Source organism: Acinonyx jubatus, chromosome E2 (assembly GCF_027475565.1).
Source record: "Acinonyx jubatus isolate Ajub_Pintada_27869175 chromosome E2, VMU_Ajub_asm_v1.0, whole genome shotgun sequence".
In the NCBI taxonomy this organism is placed as follows: Eukaryota; Metazoa; Chordata; class Mammalia; order Carnivora; family Felidae; genus Acinonyx; species Acinonyx jubatus.
In genome coordinates this window covers 639,029-651,349 of record NC_069396.1, presented here as the reverse complement: position 1 = coordinate 651,349, position 12,321 = coordinate 639,029, and the positions used below count along the sequence as shown (strand labels likewise).

The following is a 12,321-nucleotide window of genomic DNA, read 5'->3' as shown; positions in this document are numbered from 1 at the left end:
TTGTTTCACCTCCTATACCTCAGAAATCTTACTCTGATTTACTTTGAGAGACACAGAGAGCCTGCACAAGTGGGGGAGGGGCAGAGAGCGAGAGAATCCCCGGCAGACTCCGTGCAGTCAGCGCGGAGCCCAACTTGGGGCTCAACTTCGTGACTTTGACATCGTGACCTGAGCCAAAACCAAGAGTCGGATGCTCAACCGACTGAGCCCCCCGGGCGCCCCAAAAATCCTATTCTTATTTAGCCAGTCCTCTAAGTGTCTCATTTCCACATTTCCCTTTACTGTTGCCCTTTGTCTTTCTCGGACTGGCCCTCATGATTGCATACCTGACCAACACCACAGACAGGTGTCTGTTTTTTTGTTTTTTGGTTTTTTTTTTAATTTTTTTTTTAACGTTTTATTTATTTTTGAGACAGAGAGAGACAGAGCATGAACGGGGGAGGAGCAGAGAGAGAGGGAGACACAGAATCGGAAGCAGGCTCCAGGCTCTGAGCCATCAGCCCAGAGCCCGACGTGGGGCTCGAACTCACGGACGGCGAGATCGTGACCTGAGCCAAAGTCGGACGCCCAACCGACTGAGGACAGGTGTCTGTTTTTAGGCACTTTATTCTTAGTAATTTCTACAGCCAGCGTGGGGCTCGAACGCCAAGCCCGCGATCAAGAGTCGCGTGCTTCACCGACTAAGCCAGCCACGCACCCCCAGGTTTGTGTTTTCTACATTTGGTTTCCTTGGGCTACGGTTTGAGAAGTACACTTAGTGAGTTACAGAAAGCAAATGTTTTTGTGGCCCTGATACACCAGCCAAGTAGCTTTCAGGAGGGTTTACTCACTGGTCCCGCTTGACAGCGTGTGCGGGGCCAGTTCCCCGCACCCCGTGCACCCGGGTTCTGCTTTGTTGTACGTGCGAATGTACGCAGCACGTGTTTGCGCACGATTGTAACGATGCTGTCTGCCGGCACAGCCGTCTCTGTGTGTGTGTGAGGTCCTGTCAGGGTGGGCCTGCCGTGGCCGTCTCCTTCTGCCCGAGAGCAGGACTCAGGGCGATTTGGGCTCAGAAGCCAGAGCAGGAGTTGTATTGAGAAGCACAGACGATTTTAACCTGCCTTCAGTGAACCGTCCTGACGCCCCAGAGCAGTTACCACTGTGGGCGGGGACTTCCCTGCTCTCTCGCCTGGAGAGTCCTCTGGGAACGTGATGCGCGGCCTCTAGGGCCGGCCTAGATCCTTCTCTCTGAAAGAGGCCAGCGGCAGGCAGCTCCGTGTGTCAGAACACCTGGCTGGTATTTGAAAAGGGTTGGGTTTTTGGGAAGAAAGAAGACGTGTGTTTTGGAGCCTAAAGGCAAGCCGTCTTTTTTTTTTTTTTATGTTTATTTATTTTTGAGAGAGGAGAGCACACGCACGCCTGCACGCACGCACGCACACGTGATTGGGGGAGGGGCAGAGGCGGGGAGACAGAGGATCCAAAGCAGGCTCTACAGTGACAACAGAGAGCTCGCTGTGGGACTCGAACCCGCGAACCTTGAGATCATGACCTGAGCCGAAGTTGGACGCTTTTGTTGGCTAAGCCCCCCAGGTGGCCTGTCCAAGCTGTCTTTTGATTTTAAATGTTTGTTTATTTTTGAGAGAGAGAGCACACACGAGCACAAGCAGGGGAGGGGCAGAGACAGAGGGAGACGCAGAATCTGAAGCAGGCTCCAGGCTCCCAGCTGTCAGCAGAGTTCGACGCGGGGCTCTAACTCACAAACCGTGAGACCATCACTTGAGCCCCTGAGCCGAAGTTGGATGCTTAACCGACTGACCCACCCAGGCACCCCATGATTTTAGAAATTCTTGCAAAAAAGTGCAAAATTATCTTGTTTAAAACCAAGCCATATCTGGGGCACCTGGCTGGCTCAGTTGGTTGGGCGTACAACTCTCGATCTCGGGGTTGTGAGTTTGAGCCCCACTTTGGGTATAGAGATTCCTTAAAAAAAAATCTTTTTAAAAACAAATAAATGAAACTAAACCATATTTTTTAAAAATCATAGCCCTGTCTCACAGTCTGCAAACAGATGCATGTGAGTCGCAGAATCGTCGCAAGCCTGTTTCCACGCGGGGCATGCCGGTGTGCTGGCCAGAGCAGCCAGGAAGGGCAGTGTTGCCACATGGCCTGGGCCCAAATCTGCAAGTGCTTCCAGTGGACTCGTGCCCCGCGACCACCGGCCAGGAACCAGGGATGCACAACAATTTGTGTGTGAGTGAGAGCCTGCCGATCACACAAAGCTTCTAAAACAGAGACGTTCATCCTGCTGGTGGAGTCTCACCCAGTTTGGAGACTCTCAATATTATTAACTGGAAAACAAGATGGGAATTCAATAGACCAATTAAGTAGAAAATTACACTGAAATATATGGCCTCTACCTACTCACCGAGAACATAAATTTGCTTTCTAAAATAACTGCTACCTTTATTTAGTTGCCCTTTGTGACTGAGCTTTACATATTGGATAGGCTCTTATAGCCCGTTCTGTTTTTTTTTAAGTTTATTTATCTTGAGAGAAAGAGCATGAGTGTGCATGAGTGGGGGGAGGGGCAGAGAGAGGGGAGAGAGAATCCCAAGTAGGCTCCGAGCTGTGAGCGCAGAGCCTGATGCACAGCTCGAACTCATGAGGTCACGACCTGAGCCAAAATCAAGAGTCGGACGTTTAACCCACTGAGCCCCCCAGGCGCCCCCATTCCAGTCTAAGAGAACATCTAAAATGCGCTTTCAGGTTTTCAGAATGGTTGCAGACACAGCCTTCTCCATAAGCTTCATTTTGTGTTTAAGCTGCCTTAAAATGCCTTTCAGCTCCTCTAAACTGTTGGGAGACGAGGGTGTGTTTGTGGACGGCTCCAGCTCCAAGCGGCACAGGGGGAAGCGGGCGGCACCAGTTCCGGTGCGCGTGCGCTTGGGCTGAGCCCTGTGTGCTGGGTCCCCCTGCTCCCGGGAGTGGGCCTCTGCTCTCCCCCAAGCAGACGCTTGTGTTTGTGCCCGAAGGAGCAAATGGTGGAAACTTTGGTTGCCGAGCGAGGTCGGGGCCGTGGTGAGCAGAAGTGGTGAAGGCATCATTAATGACAGGCCTGGTTGGAGTCTGGGTGGCGTGTCGGGAGGACGGGCCGTGCCACACAGGTGAGCGCCGCACGGCAGCCTGGTGTGTAAACGGAGGCGCCGGATCCTTCCAGGGACTGGGCTGGGTGGGCTAGTGAGATGACAGCGTCGCGCAAATGAGAGGGTTTACCTGACTGGCTGTTTTGGGAGGAAGACTGTGCCCTGGCCTCTGGTGGCTGCAAGCAGGACTCTCCCGTCTGCGCTCTGGGCCTGAGGGAAGCAGCTTCTGAACGTCCCTCTGGCCTCCTGGTCCACTTGCTCTCCCTCCCTCTGGGAGCCTCCCTGGTGCCCGTGCTGGGAGCTGCTTCTCTGAGTTCCCTGTGCCGTGGGCTCTCCCCTCCCGCCCCGCCTCCACACACTGTCACTCGGGCCACCTTACCTCCCTGGGTTTCTGCACACCCCAAGCCGGGGCCGAGTCTCGGGTCCTCCTCTCACCCCTAAGAGTGGGCATGATGCAGTCCATACCCTGAGTAGGGTATCAGTAGCCAAGTAATGTGATTTGGGTGAAGAGTTGGTCTTTGAGAACATTCTTGAATTAAGTGGACCCCACCATCTGTCCACGGACTAAACTGTTTAAATGTGTGGCTGTGGGGGAGGGGAGGCAGGTGTCTGGTTGTTACTAAAGACTTGCACGTGTGCGCATAGCCCGCCGGTGATCACGCCAGGTCGGGGGGTCGGCCGTGCTCGCGGCCGAGGGCTGACGGTGGAGACGTAGCACACGCTGGTCCCGGGAAGTGGAAAACCCTGGTTTTGTGCTCTACGTAGACAGAGAACAGGGTGCTGGTGGCCCGGATGGCATGTGATTAGTATCTGTCTCGGGCCACTTTGTTGAAAACCGGCCAACACGCAGGGCCGGCCTCCTCGCCCCTGTGCTCTCCTGCCGCCCCGCCTGCGGCCTCTGTCTCACGGTCCCCCGGTTGCCCCGCCCGCAGAGGAGAGGAGACGCAAGGAGAGAGAGGACCAGATGTACCGCGAGCGGCTACGCACCCTGTTTGTCATCGCCGTGGTCATGAGCCTGCTGAACGCGCTCAGCACCAGCGGGGGCAACATTTCCTGGAACGACTTTGTCCACGAGATGCTGGCCAAGGGCGAGGTGCAGCGGGTGCAGGTGGTGCCCGAGAGCGACGTGGTGGAGGTCTACCTGCACCCTGGAGCCGTGGTGTTCGGGCGGCCTGTGAGTGCGGGCGGGCCCCTTTCCGTCCCCCCACCCCCCCCCACCCTGAGATCCCACGATTGGGGGAGGGGGTGTTGTCCCAGACGGGAGCTGGGGGCCCGCAGCTGCGGTGGCCGTGTACAGAGAGGAGGAGGAGGAGGGAACGTGAGCCAGCGGTGGCCCCGACGTCCCGCTCTGTGGGTCTGGCGCTGGCTGCAGGTTGGCACATGGGGCAGCTTTGGCGGATGCTGGTGAGTTGAGGTGCCAAGGTTGTTGGGGGGATTCCCTGGGGGCCGGGGGCAGGAGCCTACCCTCCCTGTGAGGGTGGCTGAGAGGTAGGGTTGGGCAAGGGCTGGCCCTTGGATGGGAGGGAGGAGAGAGCAAGCAGGGCCTGCTTACCTCCCCGCCTCGGGTGCTCCCGAGGGAGAGGAGGCGTCAGACGGGTGAGATTTGGTCTCAGGGAGAGGGCTGGGCATCAGTGTGGGGCACTGGGCCCCGGAAGCCGACTGTGGAAACCCCACTATGAGAGGGAGCCACCGTCCAGTCCCCGCCTCTTTGTTCCCCTGCCCCCCACCCCATAACCACACCACCGGCAGGCCCAGGAGAGGTAGCAACACGAGACTATTTTCCAGAACACTTTTCCCTGATCCTGTTTGCTAGTCATCTCTGTACTGACGCTCAGAGCTGGGTTAGATGTTTGATCCACGGTCCTGTCATGTTTTAGTCTCCTTCCTGTTGTTTGTTAGAGGTTTGGACAGCGGGAAAAGGAGACCAGGTAGAATGCTGGGAGACAGGCGTTCAGTGTGGACATACTGTGCGCACTTGGGGCACAAGTTTACTCGTGGGCGTAGGACTCTGTCCCTTAGGACAGCACCCTGGGCACTGCTAGGGCTCTAGAGAAGGCTAAGCGCCACGCACGTGTGCACAGCTGTTTGTCAGTTTACACGAGCTTGTGACTTAGCTGTGGGGGACAGGCCCCTCCTGGCCCTGACTGCTGTGTGACCCGGGTGACCTTGCAGAAGCAAGTGGGTCGTCCAGGGCCAGGCGGTCAGAGAGAAGATGGGGGAGTTGAATCGCTTTCTGGAGTCATACACTTTGCTCTTGGCTTCTGGGATAGAAAGGAGGACATTGCTATGCTTCTCCATTCTGTTTCCACGGCCGGGCCGGGTGTGTGAGGGACGGGGGCATGAAGTCCACATCAGACGTTTGGGTCTGTGGGGTTAGTCCAGCACAGACTGTGATCAGGGTGTTGTGGCCTGTGGGCCCCCGTCTGCTTCTCCCATCTGGCCTTGTGACCCCACGACATCTTCTGAGGTTCTTAAGAGCCAGGGGGAAATCTGGGTGCTCCATGTAGATTGGAAGAGTGTGTTTAGAAGCTGAGCTTGGAACGGCTTAGTTCTAGAAAGCATTTGGACCAGGCCCTCAGGAGAATGGTGTGGGACTGGCAGGACACCGTCTAGGCTGCTGGAGATCATCAGGATGGCTCACAGAGAAGGCATTTGGGGGCCCAGCGTGGACTTCGGGCCACGCTGCCTCCTGTCAGGGAAGCCTGTCCCCCTGGAGGCGGCGGTGACGTCATGCCAGGACACTCCACCTGCTCACTCCCTGAGCCTCCACCCAGGAAAGGCTTCCCGAGGACACAGAAATCCACTTAGCTGATTTGCTGATTTCGGGGTCAGCCAGCGGGCAGGCGCGAAACCTGTGCTCTGGCCTTAGACTTGCCTGCATCCCGGCGGGGAGCTCCGGCCTGTCGCGTGTCTCTGTGCTCTGCACGCACAGCTGAGGCTCGGTGGGGGGTGTCAGTGTGGAGCACACCCTCCCTTTTCTTCAAATGTCCCCATTCCTGAAGATAGAGAAAGCACACGTATTGAAGTTTTGCTGGAATTGTGACGCAGAAGTAGTTTCTGACCCGCAGATGAACCTTCTGCTGCTGGAGCCCTGCAGCGTCTGGGGGTCGTCCGTCTGGCCCGTGTGTCACTCGCACCACCTGTGCTCTCTGCCCCCAGCGGCTGGCCTTGATGTACCGGATGCAGGTGGCAAACATCGACAGGTTTGAGGAGAAGCTCCGAGCCGCGGAAGACGCCCTGAACATTGAAGGCAAGGACAGGATCCCGGTCTCCTATAAGCGGACAGGATTCTTTGGAAAGTATGCTGGTCGTTATTTGGCCCCTGAACTAAACCAGGCGTGGCTCTGTAATGTGCTAACAAAGCACACACACCGGAAAGTGGCCTGGCCTGCACGAAGCAGACCCCCGTGTGGGAGGGCGAGTCTGGGACCACGTGTGGGGAGGGCATCCGTGGGTCTGTGGCTTTTCTTGATCCAGCACGTCGTGGGGCCGTTGTCTTCTACAAACGGGAAAGTAGAACAGAAGGGGAGAAGCGGGCCCGTCCGGTAGAAATCCCTGCTTCCGTGCGGCAGACGGAAGCGGGGACCGTGTTGGGCCCGTGGGACCTACAGACTCAGCGGGACACATTAGCTCCCAGTCATGGCGTCTCACCGCACACTGGGCCCGGCAGCGGCCGGAGCTTGCGTGCAGAGGCTCGCTGCTGACTGGCAGACACCGCTGAGGCGCTGAGCTTCCTGTGCGATGGCGGGTCTCTCCCGCAGGTGCAGGGCCAAGGCTGGCAGGCGGCGGGAGGGCGGGCTGGCGCCCTAGCGTTCACTCGGTTTCCTGCTCTGCGTGTTTTGCCGTCCCATCCAAAACCGGTGGCCTACTTTGGCGCACGTGAAAATCAGTTCTCGCTGGGTGTTATCGGTAGGCTCTGGAGTGAGCGTGTCGTGTCCATGTCCTGGCCTTGCGCCGTGGGGAGACGCTCCACCTGCCCATGTGGGAGAAGGTCACGAGAGAGCAGAGTTGGACAAGGAAACCCATTTTCACAACCACTCGCTCTGCACGCCGCTCTCGGAGTGCGGGTCGCTCTTCCCATCTCTGAAGGGTCCGTGGCCCCGGACTTCGCGAGGCGTGCCCGTGAGCTTCCTGCCCGTGACTGACTCTCTCTCCCCCGCTAGTGCCCTCTACGCCTTGGGGATGACCGCAGTGGGCCTGGCCATCCTGTGGTACGTGTTCCGTCTGGCTGGGATGACAGGACGGGAAGGAGGACTCAGTGCTTTTGTAAGTTGGGCACGTGCCACCCATCCCCCTGCACCTGTGCTCTGTCCCATCTCCCTGAACGTGCGCTCTTAGGGTCTGTCTGTGCTTGCTGAGTATGGCTCCCAAGAGTGAGCATGCGGTGAAGGCTAAGCTGTCACAGAGGCCAGCCTGGAGCCGTGGCCTGCCAGCTCCTCTTTCTTTGTGCCTGGCCGACTAGGGGATCCACCTGAGGCCCACTCTCCCCGTGGCTCGTGGGGCAGCTGAGCCAGGCCAGTGTATAGGCCAGTTTATTCTGCTGTTTTGGTAGCTGGGCATGACTGTTTCTTTGGTTTCTCCTACTTGCTAAGATGCTGCGTATTTTTTAAGGCTGGCAACTGAGCCAGCCAGATGCCCCAAACCTAAATACACTTTTTAAAAATTTTATTTTAAAGTTTATTTATTCAGAGAGAGAGACAGACAGACAGACTCCACAGTGAGATCATGACCTAAGCCGAAGTCAGACACTTAACTGGCTGAGCCATCCAGGCACCCTGCCCCCCCCCCCCCACCCCAAATACACTTTAAAAGCATTCTCTTGGGGCACGTGGCTGGCTCAGTTTGAGGAGCATGCGACGCTTGATCTTGGGGTCTTGAATTTAAGCCCTGTGTTGGGTGTAGAGATTACTTAATGTGTGTACACACACACACACACACACACACACACACACACAGCGTCCTCTTGTGGTAGCCCTCGTTGTAACGCGAACCCTCCCTGGCGGGGAGCATGTGGCCAGTTAGCCCATCAGCAGCAGAGCTGAGGGGCCCAAGCCCCAGCTGGAGCAGGTCTGCAGACGGCACCACCCAGCCCCTTCCCTGAGAACTGAGACCAAGAGCGTGTTCCTGGCTGTAGCTGAATGCTCACACTCTTTGAAGGGTGTCTCATCATGGGCTCGGGCTGTATTTTACTCGGCCAGTTCTTGTGTATTTAGGGCTGTTTATTTTTACTGTCTTATTTAAATAGCACTATGATAAATTCAGCGCACACGTTTTCTGAGCGCGGGCATGTCTTTGCGCCTCCTGAGGCAGAACTGAGCTCAAGTTTGCGCCCCTCACTACGAGCTTTCTCTTGCCTGGTTGCTTTCCAGAAATTTACCAGCCAACGAGCTCAGCGTTATCTACATTGCTTTTATAATCAGAGTATTACACAGTAGCAGCAAAAATCATATAGAAAAATACAGTTTATGTGCAAAAGAGATAGTTAAATTACCTTGTTTGGGCGGGGGGTGGTTTTACATCTTTTTTTTTTAAGGCAAACCGTTAAATACTAGATAACCTTCTTACTGTTCATGACGCACAAGAAACATTTCCCTTCATATGCATGGGAGGGGGTGTGGGAGAGGGGACCCTGGGCCAAGGGGAGGTGGGGCCCAGGGACGCTCACTTTCCCTGTTGTGCTGAGAGGTCACGGCACCCTGTCCTTTGTTCTTTCTGCCCAGAATCAGCTTAAGATGGCTCGTTTCACGATTGTGGATGGCAAGATGGGGAAAGGAGTCAGCTTCAAAGATGTAGCAGGAATGCACGAAGCCAAACTGGAAGTCAAAGAGTTCGTGGATTATCTGAAGGTAGGCGTGCCTGCCAAGCATGAGGCAGGTGAGCACCATCCTGGAGGAAAGACCGAAAGTAGTCAGGTGGTGGGACCCAGTATTAAACCCGCCATGCAGGCCGAGTGCACAGTTTTCAACCAGTAGGAGGGCCAAGAGCCCACCACCGACTGCAGCCTAAGCCGTCTGGGACACCCGGTCAGTCCCGGACTGATTTGCGCCAGAACCGTGTGAACCATAGCTGATTCGTGACCGCGCATGAGCTGATCTTCATGTGTCCCGTCTTGAAGGTTCTCTATGCAACGCCTGTGATCGGCGCTGCGTTGTCTGCTGCTTTTCCAGAGCCCAGAGCGCTTCCTTCAGCTTGGCGCCAAAGTCCCAAAAGGCGCGCTGTTGCTCGGGCCCCCTGGCTGTGGGAAGACCCTTCTGGCCAAGGCAGTGGCGACGGAGGCCCGGGTGCCCTTCTTGGCAATGGCTGGCCCGGAGTTCGTGGAGGTCATTGGAGGTTGGTGTTGCCTGGGGGGCTGCGGACAGGACCGTCTGTGCAGGATGGCTCTGCCGTCACACGCCCTTCCTCAGGTGGCGGCTGGCTGGGGAATTGGGGGCACAGAGAGGCAAACAGAAGCCCCATGCTCCTGGGAATGCCGCTGGTGTAGAGAATTGGGCAGCGATGTTCTCTGAAGCCGCCTCCATGCGCGGCCTGGGGGTCCACGAGGGGGCGAGTACCGCCAGGGTGACTCTCCTGAGGCTTTGTCATCCTCCGTGGGCCGTTCTGGCCCCTGGCGCAACAGTTGGGCTCCCCTCCCGTTACCCATTCCCCGCCCGGTCCTCTGTGTCACCTTAGGCCTCGGCGCTGCCCGTGTGCGGAGCCTCTTCAAGGAAGCCCGGGCCCGGGCGCCCTGCATCGTGTACATTGACGAGATCGACGCCGTGGGCAAGAAGCGTTCCACCACCATGTCTGGCTTCTCCAACACGGAGGAGGAGCAGACACTCAACCAGCTCCTGGTGGAGATGGATGGTGGGTGCCCCCTCCTGTGCAGGGAAGGGGTTCTTTTCCTGAGACCCACTTGCGGGGTGGACCACGCGGCTCATGCGTGTTGTTTGGGAACACGCACTGATGCCCATGTACACGGGCTGCGTCTCTGTGCCCTAGCACCTGCTGCAGGTGAGGGTGCCGTCAACACGTTCCCTAGTAGCTGATTCTGACACAGGGCCACTTTCAGAGCTATTTGTCACCTTGTTGCACTCAAGAAACACAGGTTTTAATTTTAAAAAGTCAAGGTCATAGTAGAAAAGAAAGAAAAAACCTGGGAACAAAGAAGGGCAGGGCAGGGCAGGGCATGGTTTCCAGTCTTGGATAAACCCAGGTGATGGTGTTGTGCGCACCCCGCGGCCCGATGCAGGAAAGGTAGCACAGGGCGCTTGGCTGCCCCAGGTGGAGGCACATGTGACTCTTGATCTGGGGATTCTGAGTGACACGGAATGGTTTTTCTTTTCGGTTACTTTCGTAAGATTTTGGGGTTTTTTTGGATAGACATTGTATGTTTATTTTATTTTTATTTATATTCCTTGAAGATTTTATTTTAAGCAATCTCTATACCCAACATGGGGCTCGGACTCAGGACCCCGAGATCCAGAGTCGCATATGCTCCACTGACTGAGCCAGCCTGGTACCCGGTTATTTTTATTGTGGTAAAATATACGTGGCATTTACCCTTTTATTTTAACTTTTTTTAACGTTTATTATTTTTGAGAGAGAGCGAGTGGGGAGGGGCAGACAGAGAGGGAGACACAGAATCTGAAACAGGCTCCAGGCTCTGAGCTGTCAGCACAGACAGAGCCCGACATGGGGCTTGAACTCACGAACCGTGAGATCATGACCTGAGCCGAAGTCAGACACTTAACCGACTGAGCCACCCAGGCGCCCCGAAATTTACCATTTTAACCATTTATTAGTGTTTTCCTCTCTGTTGTGCAACCACCATCTATCTCTAGAACCTTCTCATCTTCCCTGACTGGAACTCTTTCCCCATTAAACACCAGCCTCCCAGCCCTTGGCAGCCATGCCACTTTGTGTCTCCACGGGTCTGGGTCTTCTTGGACCCTCCTGTGGGTGACTCCTACTGCTGTTTGTCCTTCTGTGACTCACCCAGTGTGATGTCCTCCAGCTTCCGCCATGCTGTGGGGCGAGGGCTTAATTTTTTTTTTTTTTTTAATGTTTATTTACTTTGGGAGAGAGCAGGTGGGGGAAGGGCAGAGAGAGAGAATCCTAAGCAGAGCCCAACATGGGGCTTGAACTCATGAACCGCGAGATCATGACCTGAGCTGAAATCAAGAGTCAGATGCTTAACTGACTGAGCCACCCAGGCGCCCCTTTACGTATTTATTTCATTTATTATTACTTTAAAAATTGTTTATGTATTTATTTTTAAGTAGATTGCACACCCAACATCGGACTGAGATCAAGAGTCACGCACTTCACTGACTGAGCCAGCCAGGCACCCCCTGGTTGTCTTTGTAATCGAATGACAAGTGTCTCTCTCTCTCTGTTCCTCCTTCCCTCACGCTCTGTCTCTGTCTCTCTCTCTCAAAAATAAACATTAAAAAAATTTTTTTTTAAAAAGGGGCGGCTGGGCGGCTCAGTCCGTTGAGTGTCTGACTTCAACTCAGGTCACGATCTTGTGGTTCATGAGGTTCAAGCCCCGTGTCCGGCTCTGTGCTGACAGCTCAGAGCCTGGAGCCTGCTTCTGATTCTGCGTCTTCCTCGCTGTCTGCCCCTCTCCCACTCACGCACGCGCACCTTCTCTCTCTCAAAAATAAACATTTGAAAAAAAAAAAAGAATGAACAACATCTGTGATATCGAGTGGACAAGGGAGAACTGGCCATTGGAAGTCATCAGATGACCAGGTGGCCGTCCAAGCTTAAAGTGCCCTCTAGTCCCTGTTTGCCCTCCGGCTCCTGCAGATGCCCGTCGAGCACTAGTTCCCTGCGTGAGAAGGTGCTGTGGGCGTGCACGCCTGCCCCCGCTTCTTCAGGCTGGTTTTCTGACCTGTGCAGTGTGGAGAGAGTGTGTGACCCCCCTGTGACTCTGTGGCCCGTGTGCCACAGCTCATCATTGCAGGTGAGATGAAGGCACTCAGAGGTGAAGGCCCCCACATGCCTCCCACTGGGCCCACGGGAGGCCCACAGAGGCCTTCCTGCTCATATCGGTGTTTGCACTTGAAGGCTGAGCCCACGTTTTGGGGCAGACCCGAGCCCACCAGGAAGCATTTACCAAACGGTGGCTTCCTCTGAGCCCAACCTCTGTGCTGCCGTGAATAGGGCTGCTTCCGCTCCAGGCCCACGAGCGCCCAGGAGCCCTGACTGAAGC

The 12,321-nt window shown here is 55.7% G+C and overlaps 1 protein-coding gene across 3 annotated transcripts in view; it reads left to right on the top strand.

Annotated features, from left to right (window-relative positions):
- SPG7 (SPG7 matrix AAA peptidase subunit, paraplegin) overlaps nt 1-12,321 on the top strand; it is a 32,269-nt gene that overhangs the window by 7,718 nt on the left and 12,230 nt on the right. For 2 of the 3 annotated variants that reach the window (XM_027076448.2, XM_053211276.1), the window contains exons 4-9: nt 4,058-4,299; nt 6,285-6,424; nt 7,289-7,391; nt 8,846-8,971; nt 9,293-9,455; nt 9,795-9,968. In XM_027076448.2, coding sequence (XP_026932249.1) covers nt 4,058-4,299; nt 6,285-6,424; nt 7,289-7,391; nt 8,846-8,971; nt 9,293-9,455; nt 9,795-9,968 — 948 coding nt within the window. The remainder of the gene's footprint in view (nt 1-4,057; nt 4,300-6,284; nt 6,425-7,288; nt 7,392-8,845; nt 8,972-9,292; nt 9,456-9,794; nt 9,969-12,321) is intronic. The other variant, XM_027076449.2, reaches the window with a different exon arrangement.